This window comes from Acartia tonsa, chromosome 15 (genome assembly GCF_053477335.1).
Source record: "Acartia tonsa isolate MP-2025a chromosome 15, ASM5347733v1, whole genome shotgun sequence".
NCBI lineage: Eukaryota > Metazoa > Arthropoda > Copepoda > Calanoida > Acartiidae > Acartia > Acartia tonsa.
The window spans coordinates 4,297,082-4,317,146 of NC_137274.1; the positions used below are offsets into that span (position 1 = coordinate 4,297,082).

The window sequence follows — 20,065 nt, forward strand, 5'->3', positions numbered from 1 at the left end:
GTTTTAAAACTGTCGGGTATTTATGGCCAAGCCGAACCGGGTCATAATAGGGCGTAAAAAAACGATAAAAAAATCATATAAAAAATAATAATTTGAATAAAACGAATTCACAAATAGATGTACTTGTCAATAAACATTAGATTTCACGAAAAAAATCAGCGACTTTACTATAAAAACAAAAAAGTTAGAAGGGGTATTTTGAATTTTCATGATTTTCAAATTTTGTTGAGCTATACCAGCAAACGGAAGTAAGCTAAACTGCCTGCTCCAGGGGGAAATGAAAGCCAGGGTAGTAGAGGGGGGATTCATACTGAGAATGATGCAATTATGAAGCCGAAAACCGGTTTTTTTTCCATTTTTCGGAACCGGGTTTTAATGCCCGGTTCGGCACTAATGGGTTAATATATATATATATATGATACATTTATCTAAATAAAGTTTAAGAATTTATTTGTATCTATCTATATACATTAATTAAAGTCTAATGCCCCCTCCCCTTCTCCCTATAGGAATATGACAATGGATGAATGGTAGTATTATTATCTTTCTATCTATCTTTCTATCCATTTAATCCTTTCTATCTATGAAAAATCATATGAATTTGACAAAGGTTTGGTGATTAAAACATTTCAATCTAGTGCAGTTCACAGTAAGATGTTTCTAGATATTAGTTTTAGTAGTGGAGCTTTTCTATAATTCATGCTGTATGTCCAACATTGAACATCAGCCATTGAAAAGCAAATTTTATTTTATCTTTATTTGAATTATATATCCCTATTTTTAAATACCTATCTATTTTAATTAGATTTTATTTTACTGAACTTTACTATAGTGACTAGTGTAATAAATGGATGGATATGCCTTAAATCTATCATTAATTAAATTAAATGTGGCATAAAATATTTTATTAGAGGTTTAGTGATTTTTATTGTTAATTATTCTCAGATTTAATGTAATTACTATGTTAACTATTTTATGTAATAAAAAAGTTTGTGAATTTATAAAGGCTTTTTTGAAATATAATCCTATCATATAAAGTAGTAAGCTTTTATTGTCTGTAGCCAAGGATCTTGCTAATCACTGAACTGATATGGTTCTCCTTTCAACAAAGCTTCTTATATATCCAGAGAAGGTTTTTAGCTATTTATGGGGAGGGTGTCTACACTTTAAGTGTCCTTAGAGGCTTCTAGGTGCATTACCGCTAGTCTATAATACAAAGTAGAACAATGTTTTTCTGTCTGTTTCTTTGTACCAATGGATCTCACTAACCACTGAACCAATCGGGTTCTCCTTAATTTTTACTTATTTAAAATCTAAATAAATAGTGCTCCTAGAATCCTAGGGACAAATCCGCTTGTATAAAATAAATAGGAAGCAGAAAACTTTCTATAACATGAACAGAATAATAAAAAAGTAGACTCATTACAGACATATAAAGTTAATTTAAAAAAAAGATATTTAAAGCATTGAATGCTAATAATTTTATTGGTTATATATCAAGGTCAATTAATCCATTATAATAAATATTAATAATCAAAAAGTTTAAAGTATTCAAATCTATAATTATTTTTAAATATTGCTTTTGATTCACCTTGAATCAAAAAATCACTTTTTACAAATTTATAAGAAGAAAAATTTTTAAATATGAATTGATACAAATTAATAAAATATAAACTTACATAAACAATATGTTATAATGATTATTATATCTGTAAATAACTAGCTATTTAATGTTTGATAAAAATAATTGCAAATAAATAGGAATTTTTCAAAAGTAATACACAGGAGTCTAAAGATCTTTGGAAATAAAAGGAAAAAATATAAATATATATAAATATAAACATTTGGATAAGTTTTTTTTTACATAAAAATAGGATTATTATTAGAAAATATTTTAATGGTCAGGTTTTAATATAAAAAAATGCATTCATGTAAAAGAGAGTTGGATAGAAACTGCAATCTTAAAACTGAAGATGTTGGGCTGGTTTTGAATTTATTTGCAATACTTTTTTTAAATCAACATAAGTATATATATATAATAATATATATAAAATATAAATAAAATACAACATGATAGTGTTGAATCTATGGTATCATGGAAAGAAAATGAAGTAACAAGTTTCATCATATGTACACAGTAGCTTTAGATAGGTTATTTTAGGTTAGGTAAATGTTAATGATTGCTCTACAGGGTTAGGAAAAAGGCTCTGCAGGGTTAGAGCACCACCAGGGGCTAGAAATTGGAGAATAGTTAATGTAAAGTCACAACAACCCTAGCTACTTTGTTTTTCTTTCCATGATAAAAATTATATATTCAACAGATAATAAATCAAATGGCAGAATCTTGAAAGTATAAATTTTATTGATTTAATTCAAAGTATTTCTAATATCTTATGTTTAAATCCTGATACCTGATGTTTAAGTTTCAAATACCCAAAAATCTAGATTATTTTATTAGTAAACTGGACCAATTTATATCTTTAATATCAAATTCTTATTACTTAGTCAAAATTCATGCCAATTTGCTCCATATACCATGTTTATATAGTAGACACTCAGTCCCTTAATGTAATTAAGATATTCAACAACCATAAAAGACCAATTAGTCAGTAAACTAGATTATTATCTTCAATAAATCCTTATAATAAAGTAAAAGGATGTTTATATATTTGTTTGTTTGTCTGTGTGTCTGTCTATAAGAATATTGTAATGGTTTCTTTTAAGATATTTTGATCTTTTATTTTCTCTTAAATTGAAATAATTTGAGGACACAAAGAAAATTCCTTTTCAAAATTAAACTTGAAGTAGCAAAAATGGATCATATTCTACATTTTATAAATTGTTTATTTGATAACTCCTTTCAGATACAATTATTGTTTTTTCATCTAAAATATTAAAAATGATAACCAATGTTCAAATCATTTCTTGGATGGTGGTTTAGTTTTATCTCTATGAAAATTAATGTCAAGCAAAGTGTTATATCCCATTTGCTAAGATTATCTGCAATCATAAGATTAAAACCATTTTTTTTACGGCCCAAGATACTGAAAGCATAGAATAAGAAAACTGGTTTTAATCTTATGATTAAACATTTTATATCTGCAGAAAGCTTTTTATAATATGATGCAAGAAATAACTAGCATTACATTAAGGGAGAAGGTTTGTAACTGGATATGAATTGAGTAAATAGTAATATATATAGTTAATAAAAAAATATGGAGTCATGTGAAGGAAACAGAGGTGCGAGTTTTGTCATATTTTCACAGTAGGTTTTAAAAAGTTATTTCAAGTTAGGTTAGGTTAAATTAGATAATTATCCTTCAGGGTAAGAGCCCACCGCAGTGGCTAGATGAATCAGAAAAGCTTCTGTGAAAATATGACGAAACCTGCTACTTTGTTTACTTCACATGACCCAAAATATGTTCTGTGAAGGATCTTTATCTGCTGCCGTTTTCAATTCTGAAGTATTAACATTGAATATTATAAGAAAATAACAAATAAATCAACAACAACAAAAAAGATTTGCTGGGCTTAACTTATTCATATATAGATTTAAATATTCTACAACAGAAAATGAATAATAAAAGGATGTGGGGATTTTGTACATTAATCTTTGTTTAAACATAGTATGGAATTTCATCTCGAATGATTAAAGAGAAATTCCACCTTTTAGGTTTTACTTCTTGCATGATTGCATATGTTAAATTTATATAATTTTTCACCTACTTTTATTGTTGTTCATTTACTCAACATCACTTCCTCTCTTAGCTCCTGAAATATTGAAATATTAGCTCATATTTAAATTAGATAAAATGACGCAAAGTAGAAATTGATATCTGTATTTCTGTCAGTGGTAATTGTGACCAATTAAAGTTACCAAGGTGTCACAAAATTATTAATAGATCCTGGTACATAGGGAATATCAATTTAGTATCAAAAAAGTTTGTCAATGTCATTCTTAAATTTGTAGCCCCAATACTCTTTACTTGTTTATCTGTCTATCTGCTTGTCTGGCTCTCTAAAAATTAAGAAACCACATTATTCTTTATCTACCAGGAGCCAATTTATAGGTACAAAAGGGACCTACAGATAAGGGCTGCTTGATAATATGGGTAAGGAGACAAATCAGAACTATAAAACAGGGAACTCCACATACACATTCAGCACTCTAGCTCAACTGTAAGATGGTCAACCCTCCTTTTATCCACAGACCATTGAGAACTCATTTAGGGTTCAGTGTATTAGAGCGAAAACAGAAAATGAGAAAGAAAACATGTTTCCTTCAACAGCTGAGGCTTAAACAAGAAGGACTTACCATTTTCTCTGAGTACTTCTGCAGTTTGAGAATACCCCTCAGAAATTGCCCAGTCAAGTGCAGTTCTATCTAGACACATTAATTTCTATAATGCACATGATAGATTCACAACTAAATATTTGACCAAATATACAGAAAAGATGAAATGTAAACAGATATATACAGGGTGGATGGTAATAGTAGAAAATTATGATCACAATACAATCTGTAGCTCATTTGTTTTTGAAGATAAAAGAAATCATAGAACATCCTATTATGAAATATAGGAATTCAAGTCAATTTCAGGTTCCAGGTAAAATCCTACAGGTTCTAATTCTCCAGGTCATAGCTCCTGTGAACGCAATTTTATACTTAGTGACATTAAATTTTAAACTTTAGCATTAGTTCACATAACATTTTAAATTTCCCTGCTGACCACCAATTGCTGCAGCTGGACCTGCCAAGTACAGCTGTTGCTACCAAAATTTATGTTTAGAGAATTCTAATATGGTTCTTTTAGCTTTAAAAATAAAAAAATACAGCAATTTAAATTTTTCAAAGTTAAAAAGGACCTAAAACCCAAAAACTGCTATTCAGCCAATTAATTCCATTTGAAATTGCCAAAAGTTAGGAAAGTATTTTGTTGGCGTTAAGTTGGTGTAAAAATTGTTTTTTATCTAATGGAAGGGGAGGGGAAAAAAGGGGAGAAAAATGTGAAGGGGTTGTAGGAAAATTGTCGCTCAGAATTGTTTGTCAGAATCACATTAACTTTTCCTTGCCTAAAACCAATGGTTCTTAAATAAAAGGGCAAAGAAAGCATGCACAAAATGTTTAGCTCTGTAGCTCATAAGACTGGTACTTCCTAGATGTTCATACATTTGTCTAATATATAAGAATATTACAGAATAAAAGTATTGTGTAGCTAACAATTATTCTCCTATAAATAGTCATCAGCTCCATGTTCTAATAAATAATTAAAAGGTAGATGGATAGATATAATTACAATGAATTGTGTACTAACCATATTTATTCTGTAAATTGACATCAGCTCCATTTTCTAGGAGAGTCCTCACAATATTAGTGTATCCTCTCCATGCTGCCCATATAAGACTGGTATCTCCTAGATAAACATACATTTGTCTAATCTTTAAACATTATACACAATAAAAGTATTGTGTATCTAACAATTATTCTCCTATGAATAGTCATCAGTCCCATGTTCTAATAAATAATTAAAAGGTAGATGGATAGATATAACTAAAATAAATTGTGTAACTAACCAGTATTTTTCTTCGAATTGACATTAGCTCCATTTTCTAGAAGAATCTTCACTATATTAGTGTATCCATTTCTTGCTGCATACATAAGACTGGTACTTCCTAGATAGACATACATTTGTCTAATCTATAAACATTATATACAATTAAAGTATTGTGTAGCTAACAATAATTTTCCTATGAATATCAGCCCAATGTTCTAATAAATAATTAAAAGGTAGATGGATAGATATAACTAAAATATATTTTGTAACTAACCATATATATCCTGTTTATTGACATCAGCTTTATTTTCTAACAGAATCTTCACTATTTCAGTGTGTCCCTCCATTGCTGCAAGTATAAGACTTGTTTCTCCTAGATTAAATGCATTTGTCTAATATATAAAAATATTATACTATAAAAGTATTGTGTAGCTAACAATTATTCTCCTATGAATAGTCATCAGCCCCATGTTCTAAAAAATAATTAAAAAGTTGATGGATAGATACAACTAAAAGAAATTGTGTAACTAACCATATTTATTCTGTAAATTGACATCAGCTCCATTTTCTAGGAGAGTCTTCACAATATCAGTGTAACCATTTTCTGCTGCAGCCATAAGACTGGTTTCTCCTAGATGAACATACATTTGTCTTATATATAAAAAATATTACAGAATAAAAGTATTGTGTAGCTAACAATTATTCTCCTATGAATAGTCATTAGCCCCATGTTCTAATAAATAATTAAAAGGTAGATGGATAGATATAATTACAATGAATTGTGTAACTAACCATTATTAGCCTGTATATTGACATCAGCTCCATTTTCTAGAAGAATCTTCACGATATCAGTGTGGCCTTGAAAGCTTGCATGCATAAGACTGGTTTCTCCTGGAGGAAAATACATTTGTCATATATATAAAAATATTATTGCATAATAGTACTGTGTAGCTAAATCATCATTATCCTCTAAAGAGTCATCAGCCTTATGTTCTAATAAATAATTAAAAGGTATATGGATAGATATAACTAAAATAAATTGTGTAACTAACCATTATTATCCTGTATATTGACATCAGCTTCATTTTCTAGAAGAATCTTCATGATATCAGTGTGTCCTTGAAATGCTGCATGCATAAGACTGGTTTCTCCTAGATAAACATATATTTGTCTAATATATAAAAACTAGCAGTTTCGCCTCTAGGGGCTTTGCCCCAAGCAGTTCGATGAACCTATTTTTGTGTTATTTAAATTCAAAAATGAAAATAAAAAAAAAATAAAAATTTGGGGTGGATTTTTTTTTGGGGTGGGGGTGGGTGTTGGAGGTGTCCCACCCCCTAAAAAAATAGCTTAAAACCATCACTGGACAGACAGACGGACAGACGGACAGACAGACAAACAGACAAACAGACAGACAGATGGACAGACAGACGGATAGACAGACAGACATTGTGTTGTAAAAAGTACATTTCTCTCCCAGAGAATATATGTATATTATTAAATATAGCTCAGTCTAGTGTTGTTACTTCCTGAAGCAGGTTACTGCTCTGGGATTGACACAGACAAAAGTGTATTCAGTTTATATTGTGAACTATTAATATCTATATTATCATTTAACTTGTATTTTAATTAATATATAATCATTAGTAAAAGATCTGTTTCTCTTTGCCTTGGCTACGCTACAATTGTATTACTTTGGATTATAGATATTATTCAATAAAAGTATTGTTTAGCAAAACCATCATTATCCTAGCCCCATTTTCTAGTAAGAATAAAAGATAGTTACAATTAAAGTAAATTATTTTGTAAAATTTTGTTGACCCTTAACAGTCGGGGCCTTTGCAGCACATTAATCAGTCAGGTTCAATGCTCCCCCCCCCCCTATTACCTCAGTTCCTATTAAAGCTAGAGGGCTAAAATAATAATGTTTGATAATAAATTTCCGACCTTAAGTAAGTCAAAGTCAATTTTTGCTTCCTTCACCCTTTTATTTAACAACCTTTGTTTTTAGGTCCTTTTTTACTTAAAAATTTCAAACTGCTGTAATTTTCCTATTTTTGAAGCTAGAAGAAAATTGTTTTTGCAGAAAATGTTTATCTTTATGTAAATGGGCACAGGAGCCTTTTAAAGATTTCTGGAGACCTGGAGGATCAGAACCTACAGGATCATACCTGGAACCTGAAATTGACTTGAACATTTGTATTCAATATGAGGATGTACTCCTAGAGGATATTTTAGTATTTTGGTAAGATAAAATGCTTTGTTTAAGTCAAAAATACATCTTTGCTCTTTACCTGGATGACTCTGCCAGGTTTGCTAACATCCTGTGCCTGCCAGGATAGAGATATTCAAAAAATTCCAACTCTCAGTTATGTGTCATATCCAAACTTAAAAAGTCAAACAGTTTGGGAGCTTTATCTTTCACAGGAGTACCATATCAGTTCAGCAGTTAGTTATATCCCTCAGTACAGCAAGACAAATAGACATTACCTTATTATAAGAATTTACACAAAAAGTATTTTTTAGAATGTACAGTAGGATATATAAGTTGGAAGGAATTTTAATGTTAGGGGAAGATATGAAAACTGCATCAAAATTTAAGGATTTTTTATAAAATTCGTTTTTTGTGTAATTTTTTTTATCTAACAGCAGAAATACAATTTAAGTTAATTAATTTTGATATCTGTGATTGAAAACTCTCTGCGCTCTGATTGGAGAAACTTAAGTGTTGTACATCATTCACCCAATTAGAGTGCAGGTAGTTTCTAGTCCACCTATCCTATTAATCAAAATTAATTAACTTAAATTGTATTTCTGCTTTTAGATAAAGAACTTTACAAAAAACAAATTTTTACAATTTTTCGAGATTATATTTAAAATAACTTTTTCATTTAAATTAAGAAAACAAATGAAGTTTTCTAACAATATTTTTCTTAAATGTGAGTTATTTCATATCATTTAATAATGGATGAGAAAGTTGACATGTCCATTTATATGCAGTCACATTTTTTTTGTCAAAGTGGTCATAACAAAATAATCTTTTGATTTCCATGCAAACTATCTATAGTAAGTAGAGCGTAGAGTATGTCAAAAAAGGTTTTATTTTTAAGTAATTCTTGGAGTTGTTATTAAAGGGTTAATAAAATTTTTAAAAAGAAAATAAACTTTAAAAAAAGAAAAATATAAAATTTGCAATACTAATTATGCTATCTTAAACAAAATTTTAACATTTTTTTGCACATAAAGAAATTTAAATCTTTACCTTCATTATTATAAGCATCAACATTAACACCTCTTCTTATAAGTTCTCTGACTCTACTGATTTCACCATTTCTAGATGCTTCAACCAAATCTTAAAGTAAAAACAATAAACCAGGGTATATACCAAAATAAGAGGGCAACAAATCTTTTTATTTGAAACAAGCATGAAAAAGTGCTATAAAAATTATTCCTACTCTTAACAATTTCTTTTGTGTGACATACATATGTATGCAATTTTAGGAATAAAATATAAGTTTTATACATTAACAAATTAATTTCCTTTAATTTTATAATAAAATTTTATTTAGGTAAGAATAAACAATTACTCTTATTTAGACCATGTGCAAGTTTTTAATTGATATCTAGAATTGATTTTTGAAATAAATAAAAAAATATATATTACCTAACTCTAAATCTCTTGCTTCTAGTTCACTTATAGTTGTTTCTTCAGGAGTTGGTATACCATCAGGAGGAGGAGAAGTTGTGGAACAGGATATACTTTGATGTGCAAGGACCAACAGGAAAACCTTATAAAGAGAGAAAAAAATTTAGCATTGACTAAAAATATGATAATTTCTTTTTCATAAATTTATTTACATTCAATAACATAAATTCTAAAATACCTGAAACTAAAGTTTTAAAACATTTTAAAGAATTCTAAAGGGGCAAAAAAGTTTAAATGTAAAAATTCTGCTACAAAGGTAAACTCATCTTTAATCCTTATGCAAAGGTAAGAGTCTTTCTGCCTGTTTAAAGGGTTGCACTAACCACTGAACAAATATGGTTCTACTTCACAGTTCTTTTTTTATTTTATTGGAAACACAAACCTCTTTAAAAAAATTGCCAAAAAAAACCAGAAAAGTCCTGCTAGGCAGATCCACTGTATGACTTACTAGTTTTACCTTCCTAATAGGGTGCTGCAACTTTTTTTTTTCAAAACTAAAATTGAAAGTGAAAATCACCTTCCCCTATCCCTCCCCTCCCTCTATTGCAAGGGGCATTAATGGCCTCTAGGGGTGTAGCTGCTAGTACTACATATTTGGATACTTCATAATAAAGCAGATATTAGCCCTGCAGGTTTAGGGAACCACAAATATAGACCCAACAAGGTTACAGCCCCCAACAGGTGTTAGGTATATAACTTTTAAAAATCTACTTTTCCACCTAATAATTTAAAATTAAACCGCTTTCAAACTTTTTAAAGTTTCCAAAGGTTTATTAAAATATGATACTTATTTTCTCAGAACCATTTGTTGCAATATTACTTAATTAAAGGATACTGTTCAAGACATACTTACATTTTTAGGACTTAATTATAGAGATGCTTTGCTTATAGCATTGTACTTTGTTGTCCTAGGAATCAGTATTTCAAAAATCAATTACATCACATGAAAATTTTTTGTCAAAAAAAGTTAAAAATCAACATACTATAAATGGATGTATGGACATTCTGATAATGATTATAGAGTTGCTATGCTATTTAAATCATACCTAACTGTTGTAGGAATCATCATGCAAAGTTTGAATTGGATAGGACAATTCTAACCTGTCCAAAATAATCAAAAGAGCTAACCATTCCATGGGCTTATGGACAAACGGATGGACTGACTCTAATTATAGAAAACCTTCACTTTTGCTAAATAATTAACTTTAACATACAAAATTAAGTCTTCTCATGTTAAGAGTTGGCTGGTTCACAGATGATGTATTACTAAAACTTGTATCTAGCAATAATGCATGGTTATGCAGGGAGGAAGGGAACATTGAGCTGTTTATTACACTAGTCCCAAAAGTTTTGAAATAAAGATTTCTTATTTTAATCAAATTTTTAATGGTTGGTTCATTAAGTTGATTGTCCAAACTTTTCAACCACTAGTTGTAATCTAAAAAAACAGGTTATTTTGTTTATCATCATTGGGGATGCACATCAATTCATTGGCCATTGTCCCTTATCCCTGTAGATCCCTGATGATTATGTAACTAGAGCCTCAGCTCAATTAGAAAGAGAAAACTAGTATGGCAAGAAAATTATTTTCCAAAATGAAGACATGTATTTTATAACAAAAGATAAAGTTTATATAAAATGAACTAATTGATAAAAAATGGAAATTTTCTCTTTACTCAAGAGAGAGGGTTTCTAATATAAAACTATCAAAGTTTTACCATATCACTTCAAAACCGATTAATATCCAGTGGATTAGAACCTGTTTTCAGCCATATGTAAAATATTTAGTTTTCTATGAATATAAAAATATGAAAAATTAGAACCAATTTTTTAGCCTGTGGGTTCAGCATCTTTGGGCTAAAAAAACTTGTTTTAATCTTATAATTGTATATTTTATATCTGCGGAAAGCTGTTTATAATACAATGCAAGAAATAATTATTATAACTCAGTTATTCTTATTTTTGTCAATATCTTAAGAAACATAAAAATGAAGAAAAATTCTTTGAATATTACAATTCCATGTCCCCTGTAAATCTTGTTTTGTAAGATAAAAATTCCAACTAATGCAACGTTTTACTTGGCTCATAAAGGGCCCCAAGCAGGATTTTTTTTATTTTTGATCTGTGCAATAATGTAGGGCCCCAAATTATTCTGTATTACATTGTTTTATACTAGCAGCTTCGCCCCTAGCCTCTCATTTTTTAACACCTCCTCCCACCAAATAAATACAGAATTTTTTTTGTGAAAACAGATGATACAAAAAGACATGGATGGATTTTTTTGGAAGATTGTGGTAGTGTCCCAACCCTCAAGATAATAGCTTAAAACCACCACAGGACCATTAGGTATATTCCCTGAAGAGTAGATCTCAATCAGTTTAGTGGTTACTGAGATCTTAAGCTTCAGACAGACAGACAGACATCAAGCTACTTTGTATTATAGATATAAATCTGTGTATCCAATCTTAGTAAAAGCCGCACCCAGTTTCAGTAATGTAGCTAAATGGATGTAAAATATACATGGATATTATGACAGGAGAAAACTTGTTGTCAATTTAGCCTCCAATATTCCCTCACATTTATTGGTTGGGCCGTTTATCCAGTAAGAGGGAGGGAAGGGGTAAAAGAATTAGATGGGGGAGATTGTTATTTTGGCCCACTACAGAGTTAATTTTACTATAAAACATGAAATTCTGGTGTAATATCCAAGTTTTAATAAATCCATTTGTCCATTTATAGCTATGACATAATCATTTTTCTTTTAACTAAGCCTTTACTGTTTAATTGAGCATCACAAGCCCCCCCCCCCCCTCTCAATTAAAAATGTATCTTTCAGGGTTATATTCAACCACTAATTGGAATCTTCAGAGGGGGTAATTTTGTCTATCATTATTCGAGATGCACATCAATTTACGGCAATTGTCTTATCCCTTTAGATCCTTTTACATCATCTGATTGTATCACCAAGCCAGTTCCAATATTTGTCATGGAGGGAGAGGCCAAATGTTCTGTTTATTACAATAGTCCCCAAAGTTTTGAAATAAAGATTTCTTATTTGGTGGCTTAACAACTTTGGGGACTCAAAATATATTTCTAATTGATGGTTCATTAAGTTGAGTGTCTAAACTTTACAACCACTAATTGTAATGTAGAAAAATATTTTACCATTATAATAAAAACGAGGCTAAGCCAAATGAATTTTAATAAACAAAGCGGAGGAGAAGAAATGTTTGTTCCATGGATGAATAAATAGATTTTCCTAAATTAATGTGTTACATCATCCAATTGTATTACACAGGGCCTCAACTATATTTATTAGGGAGGGAGGGGATATTGGGCTGCTTATCACAATAGTCCCCAAAGTTTTTAAAAAAAGATTTCTTATTTGTTAGCTCAATAACTTTGGGAACTTTTTGGTAGGTTTATAAAGTTGAGTGTCCAAACGTTTCAACCACTAATTGTAATCCACAGAATGGGTTGTTTTGTGTATCATCATTGGAGATGTACATAAATTTATCGGCTATTGTCTTATCCCTTTAGATCCTTTTTATCATCTGATTGCATCACACAGGGCCCCTAGCCTGTAGAAATTTTCATGGAGGGAGGGGACATTGGGCTGTTTATTACACTAGTCCCCAAACTTAGTATTTTTTCAAAAACTTTGGGGACTTTTTGGTTTATTACTAAAAATACGTGTCCAAACGTTTCAACCACTAATTGTATTCTAAAGAATGGGTTATTTTGTCAATCATTATTTGGGATGCACATCAATTTATCAGTCATTGTCTTATCCCTTAAGATCCCTGTTCATGATCTCAATTGTCTCACTGCACTGAGCCCCAGCAAGCCAGTACAAATATCTGTCAGGGAACTAAAGGGATCAGACATTGACCAATAGATTACACCTTCAACAGATTACAATTAGTGGTTGAAACGTTTGGACACTAAACTTAATGAACTAACCAATTAATATTCAATGATAGTCCTCAAAGTTATTAAGTGAGAGAGAGAGAGAGAGAAAGAGAGAGATAGATAGAGAATAAGTGAAAGAGAGAGAGAGAGAGAAGGAGAAAAGGAGATAGAGAAAAAGAAAGAGAGAAATAGAGAGAGACTTATATGGATAGATAAAGAGAGAATGAGACCAAGAGAGAGAGAAAAAAGGAGAAAGAGAGAATGAGTACAAGAAAGAGTGAAAAAGAGATTAAGAGAAAAGAGAAGGAGAGATAGAAAGAGAGTTAAAAGAGCAAAAAGATACAAAAATTCTAAAAGCATAAAAATTGATTACAAAGAAAAAACTAGATACATATTTGGAAAATAAAAACTATTCAAGCAATGAAAATTACAAGGGATAAGACAATAGCTGATGAAATGATGTATATCCCAAATGATGATACAAAAAAATATCCCTTCTATAGATTACAATTATTTGTTGAAATGTTTTGACACTCTACTTAACCCTTAACAGTCGGGCCCCTTGCCACACCTAAATCGGTTGGGGGTGGGGGTGTTCAACGCCCCCCCCCCCTATTATCACAGTTCCTATTAGAGCTAAAGGGCTAGATTTTTGTGCAAGTCCCCTGTTTGATAATGAATTTCCGACCTTTAGTAAGTCAAAGTCAATTTTCGCTTCCTTCACCCTTTAATTTAACAACCTTTGTTTTTAGGTCCTTTTTTACTTAAAAATTTCAAACAGCTGTAATTTTCTTATTTTTCAATTTAGAAGGACAATTTTTTTGCAGAAAAAAATATTTATCTTTATGTAAATTTTATATTAAAAATATCAAAGTATTAATTTCAGCAGCCGCAGCTGTACTTGGCAGCTGTCAGCCCCCGCAGTTGGCGGTTGGCAGGAAAACAGCAGCGGATCTTTATGAAATTTTAATGCATTATTTAGACATGTATGAAAAGCTTAAGTTTTAAATTTGAAGTCTGTAAGTCAAAAATTGCGGCCACAGGAGCCTTTTAAAGATTTCTGGAGACCTGGAGGATCAGGACCTGCAGGATCATACCTGGAACCAGAAAGTGACTTGAACACCTGTATTTCATATAAGGATGTACTACTAGAGGATTTTTTAGTATTTTGGTATGATAAAATGCTTTGTTTTGGTCAAAAAAATATTTTTGCTCTTTACCTGGATGATCCTGCCAGGTTTGCTGGAATCCTGTGCCCGCCAGGATGGAGATATTCAAAAAATTCCAACTCTCAGTTATGTGTCATACCCATACTTAAAAAGTCAAGCAGTTTGGGCTCTTTATCTTTCACACACAGAAAATGAGATAGAAAAAAACGGATGGGGGGGCGTTCAACGCCCCCCCCCCCCCGACCGTTAAGGGTTAACCCACAATCAATCAAGAAAAAAGTTTATAAAAAATCTAAAAGAATCTTTGTTATCAAGCTTAACTTTAGTGTGTAACAACCCATTATGTCAAGAATGTAGATAAAATTATATTTCTTTTCAATATTGTTGGAAATCTGATAAATCAATCAAAATCTATTTGTTGAAATGTTTTTTTTAAATTTCTATTATTGCAATAATGGTGTGAGACTTGTATGCCCTAATCAATCCTTCCTATTATCATTCTTTCCTCTCTAATATGATTTTATCTATTGCTTATTATCTTTTTTCTTTTTTTTTTGTCTTATCTATATGGCCTGTATGAAAACAATGTGTGAATACACATTACTGCATACTTCCTAGTTTTTAGGAAACTGCCATTTGGGAAGAAAATTTTTTTTATAAATTAACCATATCAATAAAATTTGACTGTATATATAAATGTATATAATATTCATTTATTATTTTGTTGTTTTTTTTTCTATGTATGTACACCCAAGAATAATAAATCTAATCTAATTTATCTATCTATCTGTCTATCTATCTATCTATTTATCTATCTAATATTAATCCTAAAACTTGAGAAAGGTTTAGTGATTAAAATATTTTCTGTTAATATATGATACTATGATATATTTATCTAACTTAAGTTTAATAACTGTATATACATTAATAAAAGTCTAATGCCCCCCCCCCCCTCCCGCTTTTCTCCCTATAGGGAATTGACAATGGATGAATAGTAGAATTATTATCTATCTATCTATCTATCTGTTTATCTATCTATCTATCTATCCAACTATATCTATCTATTTAGCTATCTATTATTAATTCTAAAATTTGAGAGAGGTCTAGTGATTAAAATATTTTTTTAAAATAAATAGTATTATAATATATCTATCTAACTAAGTTTAAGAATTCATTTTTATCTATCTATCTACTTTAATTACAGTCTAATGCCCCCCCCCCCCTCTTCTCTCTATAAGGATATGACAATGGATGATTGGTAGAATTATTATCTATCTATATATCTGTCTATCTTTCTATATATCTATCTATCTATCTATCTCGTATCAATCTATCTATATATCTATCCCACTATCTCATATATGATAGGAATATGACAATGGATGAATGGTAGAATTATTATCTATCTATATATCTGTCTATCTTTCTATATATCTATCTATCTATCTATCTCATATCAATCTATCAATCTATCTATCTATCTCGTATTAATCTATCAATCTATCTATCGATCTGTCTATCTATCTATCTTTCTATTTATCTATCTATCTATCCATCTATCTATCTATTCAACTAAATATATATCTAGCTATCTATCTATCTAATATCAATCCTAAAATTTGAGAAAGGTTTAGTGATTAAATATTTTTTGTTAGTATATGATATATAATATATTTATCTAATTATCTATTTATCTAACTCTTTTGTATCTATCTATATACATTAATTACAGTCTAATGCCCACCCCCTCCCTTCTCCCTATAGGGATATGAAAATCTACCCATCTTTCTATCTATCTATCCAACTATATATCTATCTATCTAATATTAATCCAAAAACTTGATAAAGGTTTAGAGATTAAAATATTTTTTGTTAATATATATATGATATATTTATCTAACTAAAGCTTAAGAATTCATTTGTATCTATCTATCTACATTAATTAAAGTCTAATGCCCCCTCCCCTTCTCCCTATAGGGATATGACAATGGATGAATGGTAAAATTATTATCTTTCTATCTATCTATCTATCCATTTAATCCTTTCTATCTATGAAAAATCATATGAATTTGACAAAGGTTTGGTGATTAAAACATTTGGATCTAGTGCTGTTCACAGTTATATGTTTCTAGATATTAGTTTTAGTAGTGGAGCTTCTCTAGAATTCTTGCTGTATGTCCGACATTGAACATCAGCCATTGAAAAGCAAATTTATTTTCATTTTTATTTGAATTGTATATCCCTATTTTTAAATACCTATTTATTTTAATTAGATATTATATTACTGAACTTTACTATGGTGACTAGTGTAATAAATGAATGGATATGCCTTAAATCCATTAATTAAATTATGTGTGGCATAAAATATTTTTTTATTTTTAGAGGTTTAATGATTTTTATTGTCAATTTTACTCAGATTTAATTTAATGACTATGTTAGATTTTGTATGTAATAACAATATTCTTGAAATATAATCCTATTATCTCAAGTAGTAAGCTTTTTTTGTCTGAAGCCAAGGATATTGCTAACCACTGAACTGATATGGTTCTCCTTTACAATGAAGATTCTTATATATTCAGAAAAGGTTTTTAACTATTTATGGGGAGGGTGTCTCCACTTTAAGTGTCTCTAGAGGCTTCTAGGTGCATAACCGCTTGTCTGTAATACAAAGTAGAACAATGTTTGTCTGTTTGTTTCTTTGTACCAATGGATCTCACTAACCACTGAACCAATCGGGTTCTCCTAATTTTTACTTATTTTTGAAATCTAAATAAATAGTGCTCCTAGAATCCTAGGGGCAGAGCACTAGTATAGAATAAAGAGGAGGCAGAAAACTTTTTATAACATGAACAGAATAATAAAAAAGTAGACTCATTACAGACATATAAAGTTAATTTAAAAAAAGATATTTAAAGCATTGAATGCTAATAATTTTATTGATTATATATCAAGGACAATTAATCCATTATAATAAATGTTAATAATCAAAAGGTTTAAAGTATCCAAATCTATATTTTTTTTTATAAATATTGCTTTAGATTAAACTTGAATCAAAAAATCGCTCTTTACAAATTTATAAGAAAAAAATTTATAGATTTGAATTGATACAATTTAACAAAATATAAACTTACAAACTAAAGTAATAAGTTATAATGATTATTATATCTGTAAATAACTAGCTATATAATGTTTAGATAAAAAAAAATGCAAATAAATAATAGGAATATTTTAAAAAGGAATTTTTATAAAATTACACAGGAGTCTAAAGATCTTTGGAAGTAAGGGAAGTAAGGTTTTTTTATATAAAAAAATAAGATAATATTTTAATAGCCAGGTTTTAGTATAAAAAAAAGCAAATTCATGTAAAGGAGATTTGGATAGAAACAGCAAACTTAAAACTAAAGATGTTGGGCTGGTTTTAAATTCCTTTGCAATAATTTTTTTAAAATCAACATAAGTATATATAATATATATGAAATATAGTAAAATACAACATGATACTGTTGAATATATACGATACAAACTTTTTTTAATTAGTATGTACAAAAAATCTTCAAAAATATTTGTAAAAATCCTTTAAATTTAAATTTATTTTAAACTTTAGTTTTACATTGACATCTGAAGAGTGCAAACATGCACAAAACAATTTGAATAAATATTTAAAATTCATATTTTGTTTGTGAGTTAACCTCTTAAAGGATTCAGAATATATATTCAACAGATAATAAATCAAACTGGCAGAATCTTGAAAGTATAAATATTATTGATTTAATTCAAAGTATTTCTAATATCTTATGTTTAGATCCTGATACTTGATGTTTTAATTTTTAAAAATCTAGATTTTTTCATAGTTAAATTGGACCAAATTATATCTTTAATATCAAATTCTTATTACTTAGTCAAAATTCATGCCAATTTGCTCCATATACCATGTTAATATAGTAGACACTCAGTCCCTTAATGTAATTAAGATATTCAACAAGACATAAAAGACCAATTAGTCAGTAAACTAGATTATTATCTTCATTTTTCTTAATTTGAAATATTCAGACTATCCGAGAACACAAAGAAAAAATCCTTTTCAAAATCAAACTTGAAGTAGCAAAAATTGATCATATTCTACACTTTATAAAATTATTTATTTGATAACTCCTTTCAGATACAATTATTGTTTTTTCATCTAAAATATTAAAAATGATAACCAATATTCAAATCATTACTCAGATGGTTGTTTAGTTTGATCTTTATGAAAATTTATGTCAAGCAATGTATTATATCCCATTTACTAAGATTATGTACAATTATAAGATTAAAAACAGTTTTTGTATGGACTAAGATACTGAAAGCATAGAATAAAAAATCTGGTTTTAATCTTTTGATTGTACATTTTATATCTGCAGAAAGCTGTTTATAATATGATGCAAGAAATAACTATTATTACATTAAAGGAGAATGTCTGTAACTGGATTTAAATTGAGTTTTGTCATATTTTCACAGTAGGTTATCTCAGGTTAGGTCAGGTCAAATCAGATTGTCCTGCAGGGTAAGAGCCCACCGCAGGGGCTAGACAAATTGGAAAAGCTTCTGTGAAAATATGAGGAAACCTTTGTTTACTTTACATGACCCAAAATATGTTCTGTAAAGGATCTTTATCTGCTGCCGTTGTCAATTCTGAAGTTTTAACATTGAATTTTATAAGTAAATAACAAATAAATCAACAACAACAAAAAAAGATTTGCTGGGCTTAACTTATTCATAGATTTAAATATTCTACAAAAGAAAATGTATAAAAAAGGATGTGGGGTTTTGGTACATTAATCTTTTTTTAAACATAGTATGGAATTTCATCTTGAATGATTAAAGAGAATATTTTCCCTTTTAGGTTTTACTTCTTGCATGATTGCATATGTCAATTGCATAAAATTTTTTACCTATTTTTACTGTTACTCATTTATTCAACATCCTTTCCTCTATTAGCTCCTGAAATATGAATTACATATTTAAATTAATTAAAATATATTAATGAATATCTGTTTATGTTCTGTTACACACCTCACCCGAAGGCGTGTTATGTTAGAAAAAACCCCCCGCCGAAACGGTTTACACAGGATGTACTGGGACCTCATGGTGGTTTCAGAACATGCTTTCCCTAAATTGAGTTAGTAGCTTCCCATAGTAGAAAATTTTAAAATTACTTTTGGTGATCAAATTTTACTTTTAGTTCTAGACTACGTTCACCTAACCTGCTTTATTGTCTTATTTTGCCTTTCATTTTTATCATGCAAATTCGCTTACATTACAGTTGAAATGACAAATATTGGAGCTTTCTATAAAGGTCTCTAACATTTTTCTAGCTCTAATACTTTTTGAGATATCTTATTTCAAAGTATTGCTAAAAATCATCTTTTACACAGCAAAATGTTGAAATATAAAATTAGTTATTTTAGAGTAAATTACAAGTATCTTCATTTAAATTTCTCTAATATTGCTCCAAATTGACCAAATTGGACAGTTAAGGTGCCTAAAACTATCTACATTCAATGGACAATCCAAATCCACACTTTTTGAGACTTTATAAGTCAACCGGAGAATGCTAAAATGTAATATCAAAAAAACAAATTTAATTTAATTTTAATTATAAATCACTTTTAAGTCATTTTTAATAATGTAAAAGGTGTTTTAAGTTAATAGAAACTCCTAATTAATTATGATTTATGATTTTA

At 29.3% G+C, this 20,065-nt stretch overlaps 2 protein-coding genes across 4 annotated transcripts in view; both read right to left on the bottom strand.

Moving 5' to 3' along the window:
• Positions 1 to 1,466: 1,466 nt before the first annotated feature.
• LOC145307479 (uncharacterized) lies at positions 1,467 to 10,802 on the bottom strand. Of its 3 annotated transcripts, none has more exons than XM_080149932.1 (12): positions 10,363 to 10,802; positions 9,220 to 9,343; positions 8,818 to 8,907; positions 6,608 to 6,706; positions 6,348 to 6,446; positions 6,088 to 6,186; positions 5,830 to 5,928; positions 5,575 to 5,673; positions 5,316 to 5,414; positions 4,316 to 4,384; positions 3,727 to 3,771; positions 1,467 to 3,459 (listed from the first exon to the last, which is right to left on the bottom strand). In XM_080149932.1, the coding sequence occupies exons 1-11, from the start codon at positions 10,390 to 10,392 to the stop codon at positions 3,743 to 3,745; spliced, it is 936 nt and encodes a 311-aa protein (XP_080006058.1). In that variant the 5' UTR covers positions 10,393 to 10,802; the 3' UTR covers positions 1,467 to 3,459; positions 3,727 to 3,742. The 3 variants fall into 3 exon arrangements, with proteins under 3 accessions (XP_080006058.1, XP_080006056.1, XP_080006057.1); XM_080149930.1 differs by having other exon boundaries at positions 10,476 to 10,798; XM_080149931.1 differs by having other exon boundaries at positions 3,723 to 3,771; positions 10,476 to 10,798.
• An 8,166-nt stretch (positions 10,803 to 18,968) lies between these two features.
• Positions 18,969 to 20,065, bottom strand: part of LOC145307557 (uncharacterized) — a 104,548-nt gene continuing 103,451 nt past the window's right edge. Inside the window, exon 4 of the mRNA XM_080150012.1 lies at positions 18,969 to 19,013. The gene's annotated coding sequence lies outside the window, so the exon portion shown is untranslated. The remainder of the gene's footprint in view (positions 19,014 to 20,065) is intronic.